Source organism: Eubalaena glacialis, chromosome 3 (assembly GCF_028564815.1).
Source record: "Eubalaena glacialis isolate mEubGla1 chromosome 3, mEubGla1.1.hap2.+ XY, whole genome shotgun sequence".
Taxonomy (NCBI): Eukaryota; Metazoa; Chordata; class Mammalia; order Artiodactyla; family Balaenidae; genus Eubalaena; species Eubalaena glacialis.
This window is the reverse complement of record NC_083718.1, coordinates 58,933,776-58,952,438: the sequence shown is the minus strand read 5'-3', so window position 1 is coordinate 58,952,438 and position 18,663 is coordinate 58,933,776. Positions and strand designations below refer to the sequence as shown.

At 39.2% G+C, this 18,663-nt stretch overlaps 1 protein-coding gene across 3 annotated transcripts in view; it reads left to right on the top strand.

The window, feature by feature from the left end:
• Positions 1-18,663, top strand: part of RABGAP1L (RAB GTPase activating protein 1 like) — a 655,755-nt gene that overhangs the window by 460,546 nt on the left and 176,546 nt on the right. For all 3 annotated transcript variants that reach the window (XM_061185687.1, XM_061185686.1, XM_061185688.1), the window contains one exon: positions 17,361-17,402. In XM_061185687.1, coding sequence (XP_061041670.1) covers positions 17,361-17,402 — 42 coding nt within the window. The remainder of the gene's footprint in view (positions 1-17,360; positions 17,403-18,663) is intronic.

Sequence of the window (18,663 nt, the reverse complement as noted above, 5' to 3'; positions counted from 1 at the left end):
GTTAACAGCTGTTACTTTTTTTAAAAATTTATTTATTTTATTTATTTTTATTTTTGGCTGGGTTATGTCTTTGTTGCTGCGCATGGGCTTTCTCTAGTTGTGGCGAGCATGGGCTACTCTTCGTTGCGGTGTGTGGGCTTCTCATTGTAGTGGCTTCTCTTGTTGCGGAGCATGGGCTCTAGGCACGCGGGCTTCAGTAGTTGTGGCACGTGGACTCAGTAGTTGTGGCTCATGGGCTCTAGAGCGCAGGCTCAGTAGTTGTGGTGCACAGGCTTAGTTGCTCTGCGGCATGTAGGATCTTCCCGGACCAGGGCTCGAACCCGTGTCCCCTGCATTGGCAGGTGGATTCTTAACCACTGTGCCACCAGGGAAGCCCCTACATACAATTTCCTGAGGTTTTTAAATCCTCTCAACTGTATATTTGACTGAAAATTCTTGAGTTTTGTTTTTTGGCATGATTCTGCTTTGAGAGTACTTAAAATATCAGTTCCTTTTTATCTCTGACGACTGTGATTAGTGTGTAATTGGTTTTGTTTTCCTGATGCACTATACCCTAGTTTTCAGATTTGGAAAGAAGTGATGAACTTTCTGGGACAGAAAAAGATGAAAGATAACATGTATGTATTTTAGTGTTACTCTCCAGGAGCTTAATTTTTATATTTAAGAAGGAACTGAGCATAACATGTTTATCTTTCCAAATAACCTGAAAAGGAGGCTCAACAACCAAAAGAACATGTTTGAATGAACATTTCGTTTGAAATGAAATGTTTGAAATGAAACAAATGTTTGAAGAACATTTCGTGAATTTTAGTTCTCATTCAAGGTTTTTTTCCTTGATCCTAACAACCCTATTCATTTCATCAATTCATTCAACTAATTCTGAGCACCTACTCTGTTCCAGGTAGTGTCCCGAGAGATGGAAATATACCAGTAAAGACACAGGCAGGGTTCTGCCCTCATGTAACTTACAGGGAAATAGAGACCGGTAAATGAGTAGTTACACAGCAGTAGAATGAGTGCTGTGATATGGAGAGCATAGGTGCTTTTAAAGATCACTACTGAGGGGTACCTAACCCAGCAATGAAAAGCCAAAAAGCCTCCCAGAGGAATTAGTGTCTAATCCCAGACCTAGACAAGGGGAACACTAACTAAGAGAAGAGGGAAGAATGTTCCAGGTAGAGAAAAACACCATACAGTAAGGTCCAGAGGTTCAGGGCATGGTCTAATATGGGGGAATTCCTTGAGAAGAACCTATTTTTCATTTCCCCATAGCTATGAGATGACTAAGGAGGGTGGGATTTGGGGGGAGTGGGTACCACCAGTGAAATCCCTACAAGCAGCAGGGGGGAAAGTGCCATTCCCTGTTGACATCGTGCATGATGGTACACGACACGGTAGCAGCCTACTGAGAGAGTTATCAAGGAAGGCCTTATAGTTTACCAGTAGGTCTAAATCTTCCGGTTGGGATTCCCTGGATTAGCACTGTAAAGGAAAAAAACCTGTTTTTCCCTCCTGCTGTAGGGGAAAATCTCAGTTCAGTGTTATCTCCTTTGTTTCTTCTCTGTGTGTCTCCTGTGCTCTCATACTCCTAGCACACTCACACAGAACACTTCACTTCTGACGCTTTTAGTCTCCAAATGTGTGGATGTTTTTCCCCACACCAAGCAGTTCTCTGCAACACCTGCTGGGTGTCCTACGATTTAACTCAATTCCAACACTGGAATTACCTGGATATAGTGTCAGATCCCAAAGGTTAAAGGCTCAGTCCCAAAGCACTGTGCTCCCACCCTACTTCAGATGCCAGTTGCAAGTAATAGGTCCCCAGGTTACCCACAATTCTGTCCATTTTGGCTACAAATCAGAGGTTCCCATGACCCCCTCCCCAAGTTCAATTAATTAGCTAGAGGGGCTCATAGAGCTCAGGGAAACATTTACTTACCTTTCCCAGTTTATTAAAGGATACAGATGAATAGCCAGATGAAGAGATACATAAGGCAAGGTCTGGGAGTGTCCCAAGCACAGGAGCTTTGGTCCCAGCGGAGTTTGGGGTACATTACTCTCCCAGTGTGGATGTGTTCGCCAACCTAGGAGCTCTCCAAATCCCATACTATTGGGATTTTTATGGAGACTTCATAACACAGGCTTGATTGATCATTAACTTCATTTTCAACCCTTCTCCCTTCTCAAGAGAGTGTGGGCCAGGTCCGGAAATTCCAAGCTTCTAATCATGGCTTGATCTTTCAGAGACCAGCCCTCATCCAGGAGCCATCCAGGAATCCACCCACAGTTCTTGCTTCACTAGAACAAAAGACACTCCTGTCACCCAGGAAATTACAAAGGTTCCGAGAGCCCTGTGTCAGGAACTAGTGTCAAACACCAAATATTCGAACAGAGATGCTCCTAGTGTTCTTATCACTTTGGAAATTACAAGGGTTTCTGGAGCTCTGTGCCAACAACCCGGGCAGAGGCCAATATGTATTTTCTATTGTCTCACAAGCATATATTTAATGCTGCTCAAGTTGATGTATTAATATATACCTTGTAATAATAAATTGATACACTCTCATGTATCTCTTAGCTAATGGTCTTCTGGAGCCATGTTTAGTCTGCAGATGCAGTATTAAAATATTTCCATTGTTAATTCAGCTAACCTTTAAAATATTCTTATTCTGACTTTAAATTAATAGCTTCAAATTTGAGGAGAATGTATAGTGTACCATGGTCATTTCAAACACTATCTCTGGAGACAGACTGCCTGTCTTGAATCCCAGCTTCAAACATTTGTGTGTGATCTTGGGTGAATTAATGAACCTTCAGCAATGTGTTTCAGCTTCTACATCTCTCATACATCTACATCTCTCTCATCTCTCATTTTTTTTATTTTAAAAGAAAGACGGGGGGTGTAGGTACAAGAACTCTAACAGAGTTCCTATACCTTCTGGCTTCTGGGTGAGTTGGGTCAATGGAAACTCTAGCAGGAGATTGGAGGAAGGAGAGAATCAAGATCAGCTGGTAGTTAGGAATTGGTGAGAGTACTTTGTCCTTATGAAGGGAATCAAAAACACCCCTGCAGCCTGGGATCACTGACTGATAACTGTAGCTAGAAGACAACATAATCCAAGGCACATCATGACTTGAGAGGATTTGAGAACAGAAAGGTGATTGCCAGTGTTCATTGCCAGTAGGGCATCTTTATAGGAACTACAAAGTGCTTTCCAGGTCACACCTCTCCTTTTTACCCAGGGGTGATATGTTGTCTGTTTACATTTTTATCTCCTATACTAGTCTGGGAGTCCCTTGGTAGAGGGATGATTTACCCATCCTTGTAAACATACAAGTGCTTGTATATACTAAGCAGTTCTCAGAATGCCTGGTACACAGATTTCATGAATACTTGTCAAAAGCTATCATTTAATTTATTTCTCTTATTTTACATGCCTTGTTTCTGAAAGGTTTATTTAATTCAGATGACACAAACCTCTAAGAATTCTTTCCAGAGTCACTCATAATTAAGGACTCAGACTTTATAGATATACCTGTTTTCAGTACTTCACTCAAAAAACAAATCCAAGTCAAGCAAAGATAATCACCCACAACCAGACAGATGCATTCATGTTACATTTACTTTTCATCCCTCTCCATTCTTGAACTCTTCTTCACCACTCTACTTACGAAAAATTAACAAATGATTCTATAACAAAAATGGACAATATATAATACAACTGGGGGAAGGAAGGGTGGGAATCATCCAAGTTTTGTTATATTTTATATTATATTAGTGAATTAGTAGTAGACATAAGGGAGGACTTATCCATGAGGGTTTTGAAATTAGGACTTTAAGTGAATTTGTATGCAAGGCTGCTGTGGAAGTCCCTGAAATCTTTTTTTTAAAAGCTCCTTCTTGATTTTCAGTGCTACAATCCTGACCTCTAGTGGGCATCCAGAAACAAACCAAAAGCCAAAACATCACATCATTTTACTTATTACTCCATCAAAGTCCATCATTTAGTCATCCTAAAAAACTGAACTTGTAAAGTGCTTACAATACGAGAAACACAGAATAAAGTAAAATACATTTTGGCTAACATTTACGGTATTCTTGTTATAGGACCTATATTTAAGAGCAGCCAGTATTTACTTCTTTATATTTGCATGGTAATTATCTGTCACTCTCTTTTTTCTGTGGAAAAAAATGCATTACTTTATAGATCACAGAAGTAAGAAATTTAACAAAGAGAAGCTGAAAGGTTTCTTCTCAGGTACCTGATGTGCATAACAAACTACGTCAAACCTGAGTGGCTTTAAAACAATGATTTTAGAGCAAGACATAGTGATACTGTGTAGCCTCCTGATATGATGCGCTGACACAACATTGCTTCTGTGGTATATGTGCCAAGAATACATAATCTAAGTTTAATCATAAGGAAGCATCAGAAAAATCAAATTGAGGGACATTCTACAAAATAACTGGCCAGTACTCTTTAAAAAAGTGTCAAGTTTGTGGAAGACAAAGACTGAAAACCATCCCAGATGAAAGACAAAGGAGACATGACAACTATTGGATCCTGGACCAGAAAAAAGACATTAGTGGGACATTTGACAAAATTTGAATATTATTTTCTTGGTTTTGATAGTTGTACTGTGGTTATGTAAGATGTTAACATCTGATAAAGCCAGGTGAAGGGTATGCAGAAACTCTTGGTCCTATTTTTGCAAATTTTTTCTAAACCTGAAATTATTTCAAAATGAAAGCGTTTTAAAAATTAAAAATAGCCATTTATTTTGTTGACAATTTCATAAGTCAGGAATTTGAGAAGAATTTAGCTAATATGCTTCATCTCTGATCTACATGGCATCTGCTGGGGCACCTGAGTCTGGAGGATTCACTTTCAAGATGACATCTTCACTCACATATCTGGCACCTGGGTGATCCTTGCCTCTCTTTCTGTGCATGGCATCTTGTCCTGCAGGTCCCTTCTTCTTTTTTTGGCCTCTTAGAGCATGGGAGTCTAAGTGTAATTGCACTTCTTACATAGTGGCTGGCTTCCAAGAGCAAGCGCTCCGTGAGATAGGACGTGGAAGCTGTCAGTCCCTTATGAGACCTGGGCCCAGAGTACTGGCAGAGCTTCACTTCTATCATATTCTGTTGGTCAAAGCAGTAGCACAGTCTTCCCAGATTCAAGAGGAGAGAATCAAGACCCCACCTCTCAATGGGAGAAGTGTCCAAGAATTATGACTATCTTTAATTCATAACAGATATCTCACCAAAATCTCCCTGACTTTGCAGTAGAGGTGGAATCAGTGAAAGAAGGCATGGGTTTTTTGGGGGGTCAGACATACATAAATTCTAGTCTTGCCTTTCCCATTTACTAACAGTGTGATGTCTCCTAACGTCAGTTTCCTCATTTCTAAAATGGTGGCAGTAACACATATGCCATAAGAGCTATCGAGAGAATTAGTGAAAAAATATACATAGAAAATGTAAGATGTGGCAGACAATAAATATGTGAACCTAATAAGAATCGCTAGCATTTACTGAATACTTAGCAAGTGCTCAGTTCATCTGATATGCTTTTTATATGCTGTCTCATTTATTCATTGCCCCTTCCTCGGGTGACGTGTCCCATTGTTGGATGGGCCAGAAAGGGCAGCACCTATTTCCTCTAGCTTTCAGTTGTATTTGCCTGCGAGCCTGCTCCGTTTACCTGGTTTGATAATTATTCACTGCCTTGTTGTTTGGATTTCCATTTCCACATACTACTTATTTCCCTTTTATTTTGATCCCTGAGGACCCAGGTGCTGAAGCACTTCTGGCACTTTTTGACACTACCTTTTCAGCATTTGTTCTCGGTGCTGTCAGTGCAGTTTTTGACAGCTTCTCACACAATCTGTCAGCCCCCTGTGAGCCCACGATTGCCGGCTCATCAGAGCCAAAAATGTTCAGTGTCTTTGTTTCAGTGCGTGCTCTGCTGTCAGCCTTCCTTTATGCAAGATTGTGGGTGCTCAGTTGTTGGCCTACCCAGGAACACGATGATCTGCACTTTGGAGCAATTATTTAATTTGGGGCAATTACTTGTAGGTGTTCTTCAAAGTGAAGGTTTTGCCAGGCTGTGACTGAATTTTGAAACAGCAGCTTCCCAATCAGTTAAGGAACTACTCCTTCACACACACAAGGCTGATCTCAGTCTCTTGTCACTGGAGGAAGGTGGTGACCCTTTCTTTTCACAGCAAGCTGAGTTTCTATTGCTTCACATCCTGCAAGCAGTCAGCTAATTTTTGTGTGTTTTCAATATGAAGACAAATAATAAAATTTGGTTTTGGTAGAAGTCACCTATTTGTTATCTTTCTCCTCCCTGCTCTCAAAATGTACTTGCCTTTAAATGGGAAGAATCACTTTAATCCTTTAGGAATTAGAGGCCGCATTAAATGATACCCAACTAAGTGATTCATTCATTCATTCATTTATTCCTTGAGCCATCTTCTCTAACTTAGTGGTTAAGAGTATGAGTTCTAGAGTTATACTGTGTAGGTTTTTTTTTTTTTTTTAAACATCTTTATTGAAGTATAATTGCTTTACAATGGTGTGTTAGTTTCTGCTTTATAACAAAGTGAATCAGTTATACATATACATATGTTCCCATATCTCTTCCCTCTTGCATCTCCCTCCCTCCCACCCTCCCCATCCCACCCCTCTAGGTGGTCACAAAGCACAGAGCTGATCTCCCTGTGCTATGCGGCTGCTTCCCACTAGCTATCTATTTTACATTTGGTAGTGTATATATGTCCATGACACTCTCTCACCCTGTCACATCTCACCCTTCCCCCTCCCCATATCCTCAAGTCCATTCTCTAGTAGGTCTGTGTCTTTATTCCCGTCTTGCCACTAGGTTCTTCATGGCCTTTTTTTTTTTCCTTAGATTCCATATATATGTGTTAGCATACTGTATTTCTTTTTCTCTTTCTGACTTACTTCACTCTGTATGACAGACTCTAACTCCATCCACCTCATTACAAATACCTCCATTTCATTTCTTTTTATGGCTGAGTAATATTCCATTGTATATATGTGCCACATCTTCTTTGTCCATTCATCCGATGATGGACACTTAGGTTGCTTCCATGTCCTGGCTATTGTAAATAGAGCTGCAATGAACATTTTGGTACATGACTCTTTTTGAACTATGGTTTTCTCAGGGTATATGCCCAGTAGTGGGATTGCTGGGTCGTATGGTAGTTCTATTTGTAGTTTTTTAAGGAACCTCCATACTGTTCTCCATAGTGGCTGTATCAATTTACATTCCCACCAACAGTGCAAGAGTGTTCCCTTTTCTCCACACCCTCTCCAGCATTTATTGTTTCTAGATTTTTTGATGATGGCCATTCTGACCGGTGTGAGATGATATCTCATTGTAGTTTTGATTTGCATTTCTCTAATGATTAATGATGTTGAGCATTCTTTCATGTGTCTGTTGGCAATTTGTATATCTTCTTTGGAGAAATGTCTATTTAGGTCTTCTGCCCATTTTTGGATTGGGTTGTTCATTTTTTTGTTATTGAGCTGCATGAGCTTCTTGTAAATCTTGGAGATTACTCCTTTGTCAGTTGCTTCATTTGCAAATATTTTCTCCCATTCTGAGGGTTGTCTTTTGGTCTTGTTTATGGTTTCCTTTGCTGTGCAAAAGCTTTTAAGTTTCATTAGGTCCCATTTGTTTATTTGTGTTTTTATTTCCATTTCTCTAGGAGCTGGGTCAAAAAGAATCTTGCTGTGATTTATGTCATAGAGTGTTCTGCCGATGTTTTCCTCTAAGAGTTTGATAGTGTCTGGCCTTACACTTAGGTCTTTAATCCATTTTGAGTTTATTTTTGTGCATGGTGTCAGGGAGTGTTCTAATTTCATACTTTTACATGTATCTGTCCAATTTTCCCAGCACCACTTATTGAAGAGGCTGTCTTTTCTCCACTGTATATGCTTGCCTCCTTTATCAAAGATAAGGTGACCATATGTGCGTGGGTTTATCTCTGGGCTTTCTATCCTGTTCCATTGATCTATATTTCTGTTTTTGTGCCAGTACCAAACTGTCTTGATTACTGTAGCTTTGTAATATAGTCTGAAGTCAGGGAGCCTGATTCCTCCAGCTCCATTTGTCGTTCTCAAGATTGCTTTGGCTATTCGGGGTCTTTTGTGTTTCCATACAAATTGTGAAATGTTTTGTTCTAGTTCTGTGAAAAATGCCAGTGGTAGTTTGATAGGGATTGCATTGAATCTGTGGATTGCTTTGGGTAGTAGAGTCATTTTCACAATGTTGATTCTTCCCATCCAAGACCATGGTATATCTCTCCATCTATTTGTATCATTTTTAATTTCTTTCATCAGCGTCTTATAATTTTCTGCATACAGGTCTTTTGTCTCCTTAGGTAGGTTTATTCCTAGATATTTTATTCTTTTTGTTGCAATGGTAAACGGGAGTGTTTTCTTAATTTCACTTTCAGATTTTTCGTCATTAGTGTATAGAAATGCAAGAGATTTCTGTGCATTAATTTTGTATCCTGCTACTTTACCAAATTCATTGATTAGCTCTAGTAGTTTTCTGGTAGCATCTTTAGGATTCTCTATGTATAGTATCATGTCATCTGCAAACAGTGACAGCTTTACTTCTTCTTTTCCGATTTGGATTCCTTTTATTTCTTTTTCTTCTCTGATTGCTGTGGCTAACACTTCCAAAACTATGTTGAATAATAGTGGTGAGAGTGGGCAACCTTGTCTTGTTCCTGATCTTAGTGGAAATGGTTTCAGTTTTTCACCATTGAGGACAATGTTGGCTGTGGGTTTGTCATATATGGCCTTTATTATGTTGAGGAAAGTTCCCTCTATGCCTACTTTCTGCAGGGCTTTTATCATAAATGGGTGTTGAATTTTGTCGAAAGCTTTCTCTGCATCTATTGAGATGATCATATGGTTTTTCTCCTTCAATATGTTAATATGGTGTATCACGTTGACTAATTTGCGTGTATTGAAGAATCCTTGCATTCCTGGGATAAACCCCACTTGATCATGGTGTATGATCCTTTTAATGTGCTGTTGGATTCTGTTTGCTAGTATTTTGTTGAGGATTTTTGCATCTATGTTCATCAGTGATATTGGCCTGTAGTTTTCTTTCTTTGTGACATCTTTGTCTGGTTTTGGTATCAGGGTGATGGTGGCCTCGTAGAATGAGTTTGGGAGTGTTCCTCCCTCTGCAATATTTTGGAAGAGTTTGAGAAGGATAGGTGTTAGCTCTTCTCTAAATGTTTGATAGAATTCGCCTGTGAAGCCATCTGGTCCTGGGCTTTTGTGTGTTGGAAGATTTTTAATCACAGTTTCAATTTCAGTGCTTGTGATTGGTCTGTTCATATTTTCTATTTCTTCCTGGTTCAGTCTCGGCAGGTTGTGCATTTCTAAGAATCTGTCCATTTCTTCCAGGTTGTCCATTTTATTGGCATAGAGTTGCTTGTAGTAATCTCTCATGATCTTTTGTATTTCTGCAGTGTCAGTGGTTACTTCTCCTTTTTCATTTCTAATTCTATTGATTTGAGTCTTCTCCCTTTTTCTCTTGATGAGTCTGGCTAATGGTTTATCAATTTTGTTTATCTTCTCAAAGAACCAGCTTTTAGTTTCATTGATTTTTGCTATTGTTTCCTTCATTTCTTTTTCATTTATTTCTGATCTGATCTTTATGAGTTCTTTCCTTCTGCTAGCTTTGGGGTTTTTTTGTTCTTCTTTCTCTAATTGCTTCAGGTGCGAGGTTAGGTTGTTTATTCGAGATGTTTCCTGTTTCTTGAGGTAGGCTTGTATTGCTATAAACTTCCCTCTTAGCACTGCTTTTGCTACGTCCCATAGGTTTTGGGTCATCGTGTCTCCATTGTCATTTGTTTCTAGGTATTTTTTGATTTCCCCTTTGATTTCTTCAGTGATCACTTCGTTATTAAGTAGTGTATTGTGTAGCCTCCATGTGTTTGTATTTTTTACAGATCTTTTCCTGTAATTGATATCTAGTCTCATAGCGTTGTGGTCGGAAAAGATACTTGATACGATTTCAATTTTCTTAAATTTACCAAGGCTTGATTTGTGGCCCAAGATATGATCTATCCTGGAGAATGTTCCATGAGCACTTGAGAAAAATGTGTATTCTGTTGTTTTTGGGTGGAATGTCCTATAAATATCAATTAAGTCCGTCTTGTTTAATGTATCATTTAAAGCTTGTGTTTCCTTATTTATTTTCATTTTGGATGATCTGTCCATTGGTGAAAGTGTGGTGTTAAAGTCCCCTACTATGATTGTGTTGCTGTCAATTTCCCCTTTTATGGCTGTTAGTATTTGCCTTATGTATTGAGGTGGTCCTATGTTGGGTGCATAAATGTTTACAATTGTTATACCTTCCTCTTGGATCGATCCCTTGATCATTATATAGTGTCCTTCTTTGTCTCTTGTAATAGTCTTTATTTTAAAGTCTATTTTGTCTGATATGAGAATTGCTACTCCAGCTTTCTTTTGATTTCCATTTGCATGGAATATCTTTTACCATCCCCTCACTTTCAGTCTGTATGTGTCTCTAGGTCTGAAGTGGGTCTCTTGTAGACAGTATATATATGGGTTTTGTTTTTGTATCCATTCAGCCAGTCTGTGTCTTTTGGTGGGAGCATTTAATCCATTTACATTTAAGATAATTATCGATATGTATGTTCCTATTCCCATTTTCTTAAATGTTTTGGGTTTGTTATTGTAGGTGTTTTCCTTCTCTTGTGTTTCTTGCCTAGAGAAGTTCCTTTAGCATTTGTTGTAAAGCTGGTTTGGTGGTGCTGAACTCTCTCAGCATTTGCTTGTCTGTAAAGGTTTTAATTTCTCCATCAAATCTGAATGAGATCCTTGCTGGGTAGAGTAATCTTGGTTGTAGGTTTTTCTCCTTCATCACTTTAAGTATATCCTGCCACTCCCTTCTGGCTTGCAGAGTTTCTGCTGAAAGATCAGCTGTTAACCTTATGGGGATTCCCTTGTGTGTTATTTGTTGTTTTCCCCTTGCTGCTTTTAATATGTTTTCTTTATATTTAATTTTTGACAGTTTGATTAATATGTGTCTTGGCGTGTTTCTCCTTGGATTTATCCTGTATGGGACTCTCTGTGCTTCCAGGACTTGATTAACTATTTCCTTTCCCATATTAGGGAAGTTTTCAACTATAATCTCTTCAAATATTTTCTCAGCCCCTTTCTTTTTCTCTTCTTCTTCTGGGACCCCTATAATTCGAATGTTGGTGCGTATAATGTTGTCCCAGAGGTCTCTGAGACTGTCCTCAGTTCTTTTCATTCTTTTTTCTTTATTCTGCTCTGCAGTAGTTGTTTCCACCATTTTATCTTCCAGGTCACTTATCCGTTCTTCTGCCTCAGTTATTCTGCTATTGATCCCATCTAGAGTATTTTTAATTTCATTTATTGTGTTTTTCATCGTTGCTTGGTTCCTCTTTAGTTCTTCTACGTCCTTGTTAAATGTTTCTTGCATTTTTCCTATTCTATTTCCAAGATTTTGGATCATCCTTACTATCATTATTCTGAATTCTTTTTCAGGTAAACTACCTATTTCCTCTTCATTTGTTAGGTCTGGTGTGTTTTGACCCTGCTCCTTCATCTGCTGTGTGTTTTTCTGTCATCTCATTTTGCTTATCTTACTGTGTTTGGGGTCTCCTTTTCACAGGCTGCAGGTTCGTAGTTCCTGTTGTTTTTGGTATCTGTCCCCAGTGGCTAAGGTTGGTTCAGTGGGTTGTGTAGGCTTCCTGGTGGAGGGAACTAGTGCCTGTGTTCTGGTGGATGAGGCTGGATCTTGTCTTTCTGGTGGGCACGTCCACGTCTGGTGGTGTATTTTGGGGTGTCTGTGGCCTTATTATGATTTTAGGCAGCCTCTCTGCTAATGGATGGGGCTGTGTTCCTGTCTTGCTAGTTGTTTGGCATAGGGTGTCCAGCACTGTAGCTTGCTGGTCGTTGAGTGAAGCTGGGTCTTGATGTTGAGATGGAGATCTCTGAGAGATTTTCGCCATTTGGTATTACGTGGAGCTGGGAGGTCTCTTGTGGACCAGTGCCCTGAAGTTGGCTCTCCCACCTCAGAGGCACAGCCCTGATGCCTGGCTGGAGCACCAATAGCCTTTCATCCACACGGCTCAGAGTAAAAGGGAGAAAAAATCGAAAGAAAGTGAATATAGTGAAGTAAAATAAAGTAAAATAAAGCTATCATAAAGCAAAGCTATACAGACAAAATCTCACCCAGAAGCATATACATATACACTCACAAAAAAAGGAAAAGGGAAAAAATTAATATATCCTGCTCCCAAAGTCCACCTCCTGAATTTGGGATGATTTGTTGTCTATTCAGGTATTCAACAGATGTAGGCGCATCAAGTTGTTTGTGGAGTTTTAATCCGCTGCTTCTGAGGCTGCTGGGAGAGATTTCCCTTTCTCTTCTTTGTTCGCACAGCTCCCGGGGTTCAGCTTTGGATTTGGACCTGCCTCTGCGTGTAGGTCGCCCGAGGGCGTCTGTTCCCTTTTGGGAGGTCTGACGTTTTCTGCCAGCATTCAGTGGGTGTTCTGTAGGAGCAGTTCCACGTGTAGATGTATTTCTAATGTATCTGTGGGAAGGAAGGTGATCTCCGCGTCTTACTCTTCCGCCATCTTGCCCTATCCCCCCCCCCCCGTGTAGGTTTAAATCCACTTAATAGCTGTGTGACCTTGGGAAATTTAATTTGACTTCTCTAAATCTTAATTTTCTTGTGGGTAAAATGGAATTTCAGGTTGTCGTGGGATTAAGTAAGGACATGTTTTTGGTGTAATTAATTTAGATCTTGGCACATAGAAAATATTCAGTGGATGTTGACTCATTTATTATCTTGCACTTGGAGTTAGACTTTGCACTATAAATAAGTAGCTGTAACAATGTATTTACTTGTTGTTTTTACTCTTAATAATTCTGCAAATGCTTTAACCCTTTCAATCCTATTAGGAACACTTATTTACCCCTCAGTAACAATCAAATTGCTACAAATTACATATCCCTGAAGGGGGAAGCATCTTGAAAATATATGACAATTTTTTTCTTTTAAAAATATATCTCAGCTCAATTAGGCAAAAGTTGGACCATGTAAAAGTAGGTGGACAATAAAATAATGGGGGATTTAGTTCATATGATGGCTTGGAAGAGTGAAAGGTGGTTCGCTTATAAGTTACTTCATTGTTGGCTAGCAGGCTGAGGACCAAAGCTTGCATTGACATTGTCATCTTAAAAGCAACCTATTGGAACTTCCCTGGTGGCACAGTGGTTAAGAATCCACCTGCCAGTGCAGGGGACAGGGGTTCGAGCCCTGGTCTGGGAAGATCCCACATGCTGTGGAGCAACTAAGCCTGTGTGCCACAGCTACTGAACCTGCACTCTAGAGCCTGCGAGCCACAACTAATGAGCCTGTGGGCCACAGCTACTGAAGCCCACGCGCCTAGAGCCCCTGCTCTGCAACAAGGGAAGCCACCACAATGAGAAGCCTGTGCACCACAACAAAGAGTAACCCCAGCTTGCTGCAACTAGAGAAAGCCCACGTGCAGCAACAAAGACCCAATGCAGCCATAAATAAATATATAAATAAATAAGTAAATTTATTTAAAAAAAAAAAAAAAGCAACCTATTTGTAGTGCCCAAATGTTGGCCTGAGCAAGGTTACTGTAATTTAATGATACCTCTAATTGTATCCCTAAATGGGAATGTCTTATTTAAAAGAGAAAAATAGATATTTTAAAATATCCGACTAAAGTTGCCTTTTTTATTCTCTTCTTAGGAAATTAGGATACATTTTGTAGTGAAGTAAAGCACTGGGTAGAATAGCAAGTTTTTCCTGATTTCCAACAACTTAGAGGTCTAAAAATACCTTTGTTTGCACAGTCTGGCCACACTATTCTACGTTAGTTGAAGGCTTATGAAGTCTTTACTTTTCTTCATTTTTGTGGATAATATCTAGGGTTTCATGTAAGCAGGTGCAATAATACTTTATTATTATGAACTTATTTAAAGAATTTACATATATAAAATTTTCTGATAACTGAAAGTTACCTCTTTAGCTTCCCAAACTTAAAGAAAATCTACTTTTTATTTAAAACACAGACTATGCTCCCTTAAGCACGATGTTTCAAATATAATGTAAGCATTCATTAACATTGCTGAGATTATCACAGTGAACTAATGTTAACTATTGAAGGGCTATTGGCTCCACTAAATGAGCCCAGACAGCTACACATTTTTTTTTAAGTTTATCTTCTATTTCTATCAGATCTAATATTTTGATTCTGGCAACTGTCTCAACAGGCTCTGTCCCTAACCCCATCTACCACATACTTTGTCTTTTACTTTGCTACTTCTGGTATCTGTAAACTATAAAATCGTATTACCAAACTAATTCTAAGTGTAAATGAAATTAAAATTGAATAAATTTTTTTCCTGGTATTAAGGAGAGCTATTTTGGCTATCTAGAGATTTTTTTTTTTTTTCTCCAAGTTCTTGTTTGTGTTTTCCATAGCTCAGTTCTCCAATAGTTTGACATTGAGATCATTGAAAAACAAGGTTTCTTACTGTCATTTGATGGTGATTCTACAAATTGGTCTAGTTAGGTCCATATGGAAAAGAATAAATCCCAGAAAATTTGGGGATAGCTAGTATAGTTCATTCATTTGGTCATCATATAAGCCCTTATTAAGTACATTACACCAGCACTGTGTGGTGAAAACGCCCTTAAACTACACATTAGGAGGCTTGGCGAATGATCCTAGCCTGCTACTACTAAATGAGTATATAACCTTAGGCTAGTCAAGTTCATATTCTGAAAAATGAGAATCATAATACAGGTTTTTATATGGAACACTGAGATTTCACTCTTCCTGTGAAAGCAAGCAGGCAGGGGAAATGTTTGGCAGGGAGGTCGAGAACATAGCAGAGTTGGTTGAACATGGAGTGGAATACCCTGAAGGGGTTTGGGAAGGAGAGGGAAGAGTAGGAGACTGGTTTAGGAGAAAGGACCAGAGCATTTTGAGGATTAGAGAACTAGAGACAAGAGATGTTTATATTGCCAGCAGTGACTAGAAAAACAAGAGCCAGAGACACTGTGGATTTAGGCCTGATGGCGGCTTGATCAGCACTCAGGTTGTGAGGATTCACTGTGCCTAGCTGCTGTGACGTGGGGCTGGAGGATATGTGTAGCAGGGCCTGCAAGTGGGCAGCAGCTAGCGGGTGAGGACCCAAATTTAGATGAGGAAAGCAAATTCTGCTTAATTGTAACCCATGTTCTTTTTAAACGTATTTTTATTTATTTATTTATTTATTTTTTTTTTTTTATGGCTGTGTTGGGTCTTCGTTTCTGTGCGAGGGCTTTCTCTAGTTGTGGCAAGTGGGGGCCACTCTTCATCACGGTGCGCGGGCCTCTCACTATCGTGGCCTCTCTTGTTGCGGGGCACAGGCTCCAGATGCGCAGGCTCAGTAATTGTGGCTCACGGGCCCAGTTGCTCCGTGACATGTGGGATCTTCCCAGACCAGGGCTTGAACCCGTGTCCCCTGCATTGGCAGGCAGATTCTCAACCACTGCGCCGCCAGGGAAGCCCACCCATGTTCTTTTGATTCTGCTCTTGGTCTCCTTTGTTTTCTAATTGTGATCAAAACCAGTCTAGAATCATTGCTTGGAGTGGTGATGCACTCTGTCAATTTGATTTTGTCTCCTGGCCTGATTATACTTCCTACTGCTTTCTGATTCTTAAAGGATTTAACTGAGTGCACCCAAAACCTTCAACCAAGGATTTTTTGTTTATCATTCATCCCTTCTTACTATTATGTCATATGTTTAGTAGTTGAATATGAAAGATTAGCATATTATAACAGGAATGCACTCTAATTATGAAACTGAGCAGGACCCTGTGGGGCTCCAAGGCACGGAAACCTTTCTGCGTCCCATGTTCCTTGTTTGCAGGGAACAGACTCCAGCCTCCCCAGCCTCCGTGACCTTCCTGAGTCCCAAAAGGCAGATTCAAACAGTTGCTAATCAGAGAAGGGAGAGGGTTCAGAGACAAGGGAGCAGCACAAGAGAAGGCCACCTGAGGCCAGATTAAAGGAGTGTAGGCCTTGCACACACCCTAATCTTATCAGCAACCCCACCCTTGAACTATTGCTGTAAAACTTACCAAATCCTCCCAGTTGGGACACACAGTTTTTCAGGGCAGGAGCCCGCTGCATCCCCCTTTGCCTGGCAAAGCAAAAAAACTATTGTTTTCTACTTCACCGAAAACTCTGTCTCCGAGATTCAATTCGGCACTGGTGCACAGAAGCCAAGTTTTCGGCATCAATTACCTAGTCCTAATTCTTGCTTCTGATTTTGGAGACAGTAAAAGGATGGTTTATTAAAGGTTCTTTGCATAACACATCTGGTACAGCTCTATATCCAGAAGGTAGATAGATTATATTCGTGACCAAGCTGAAGAGGGCACATCAAATAGACCCTGGACTTATGGGAGATGTCAGCTCAAATTTGAAAGGTCTTTCTTCTCATGTATGATGACTTGCATGACAAGGAAACTGTGTATTCTGTGGCAACTTTGTTTCTGACTCTGTCATCTTGAGCATTTAAGATTCCTGTCTCTTGACTTTAATATCTCAACATTTCTTCAGAGTCATTGGGCTGAACTCAGAGTCAAAATTCAGCCCCAGTATGGCTTCTTAACAAACTATTTAATTTCTTTATTCATGAAGAAATATTGCTCTGGTTTTCAGGAAAAAAGGGACAAGGGAGTCTAGCAAATAGCCCCTAATTACCACCTCTAGTTGTACACATACTACTTGAAAGCAAGCACTAAAACAAACAACAAAGCAATAAGAACAGTAGTGGAAATCCAGTGTGATGCTTACAATTCCCCTCATACAATCTGTCCCAGTTATCAGCAACACGATTTTTCTTTGTTTTGTTTTGTTCGCCACTGGCAGTTTAACCACATCACACAGATAATACTTACAAATTTCAATTAATAATTTTAGACTTTGGTGTCACTGCCATTTTGATCAAGGAACTTGACTTTTGCAAGCCCTGAGCCAATTTATTGTAAAAACAATAATTTTATGTGAGCATTAATTAAATAGCACCTAAAATTTATAATAAGCCTCTCAGAGAAGAAAAAATACCTTTAAAAATCTCATGTTTAATTATTATTGTATGTGAAAATGAAAACAGATTTTACTAATGATGTATGGAAGTCTTGGGAAAATACTTAATAAAATAGTGATAGATGTGACAGTATTGATTTTGACTCTCTTTTTCTATTTCAGGGTTTGAACATAATCTTTCATGTAGCCTTGGCTCTCCTAAAGGTAAGTCTGTTTTTATGTTTAAGTTACCAAACTGTCTTACCTCTCTGCCCTTGGAACTGGGCATCATTCAATTTACAGCCTTTGACTCATTCTAGATTCTTGAAAGAAAGAAAAAAAAACGACTTCTCTGAGTAACTCTGATCCTCTCTCCTTCCCCCATCCTTTTTTGTTGTTGTTTATTTCAAGTTTGGTTTTCTTATAATCCATTTAATCTTGCTATCACAGCACTTTTTCTAGTAAGATAAAAATATTTCCATTCATTCAAGTTGTATGATATGAGAAAAAAACCTGTTTTCTGTCAAAATAATGCCAGCTTTCTTCTTAAAATACTTATCATAATAACATCCCTAAAGGTACCTAAACATATAATTGAATTATTAGAAAGCTTCTGTAATACACTGACTAAAAAAGAAACTGCTACATTTCAATTTGCAGTTCTTTCTCTGATAGCTAGAAAGTTATAAGACATGTTAGATTTCAATTATAATTACCTTGTTGGATTTTATATCAACATATCAATGCAGCTTTAAAAGTGTGGAAACAGCAAGACATTTGCTGCAGAGTTGATGAAAATAACCTGGTTGGTTTTTGTCCTTCAGTTAAAGATGAAGTTCTGTTATTGAAGGTGATAATTGCCTTGTTTATAAAAAGATGCAGGCTCACCCTTTTCCCAGTAAAATGTAATGGTTAAAATCGCATACACCGGACTCAGACAGATTTGGTTCTAATATCAGCTCTAGTGTATGACTTTGGGCAAATTACTCCTAGTACTCAGACCCTGAATTTTGAGATAATAATGAAAACTAATTTATAGGATTGCTAAACGATATGATACATAAAATTCTCTTAACATAATGTCTGGAAAATTGTATCGCCTAATAAATGGTAGCTGTCATTATTGTGATTACTATTATATTGATGAAGTAATTCACAATTTGTTAACTAGATTCCCTATAATTCTTCCAGATTTCCCAAAAGATAATAACTTGAATCTTCAGAGAAGCTCTTGATATTTTAGGAGAGCTTCCGTACTTTTTTTTTTTAAATCTCCATTTTAATTTTTATTTATGAATTTATTTATTTTTGGCTGTGTTGGGTCTTCGTTTCTGTGCGAGGGCTTTCTCTAGTTGCGGCAAGTGGGGGTCACTCTTCATCGCGGTGCGCGGGCCTCTCACTATCGCGGCCCCTCTTGTTGCGGAGCACAGGCTTCAGATGCGCAGGCTCAGTAGTTGTGGCTCACAGGCCCAGCCGCTCCGTGGCA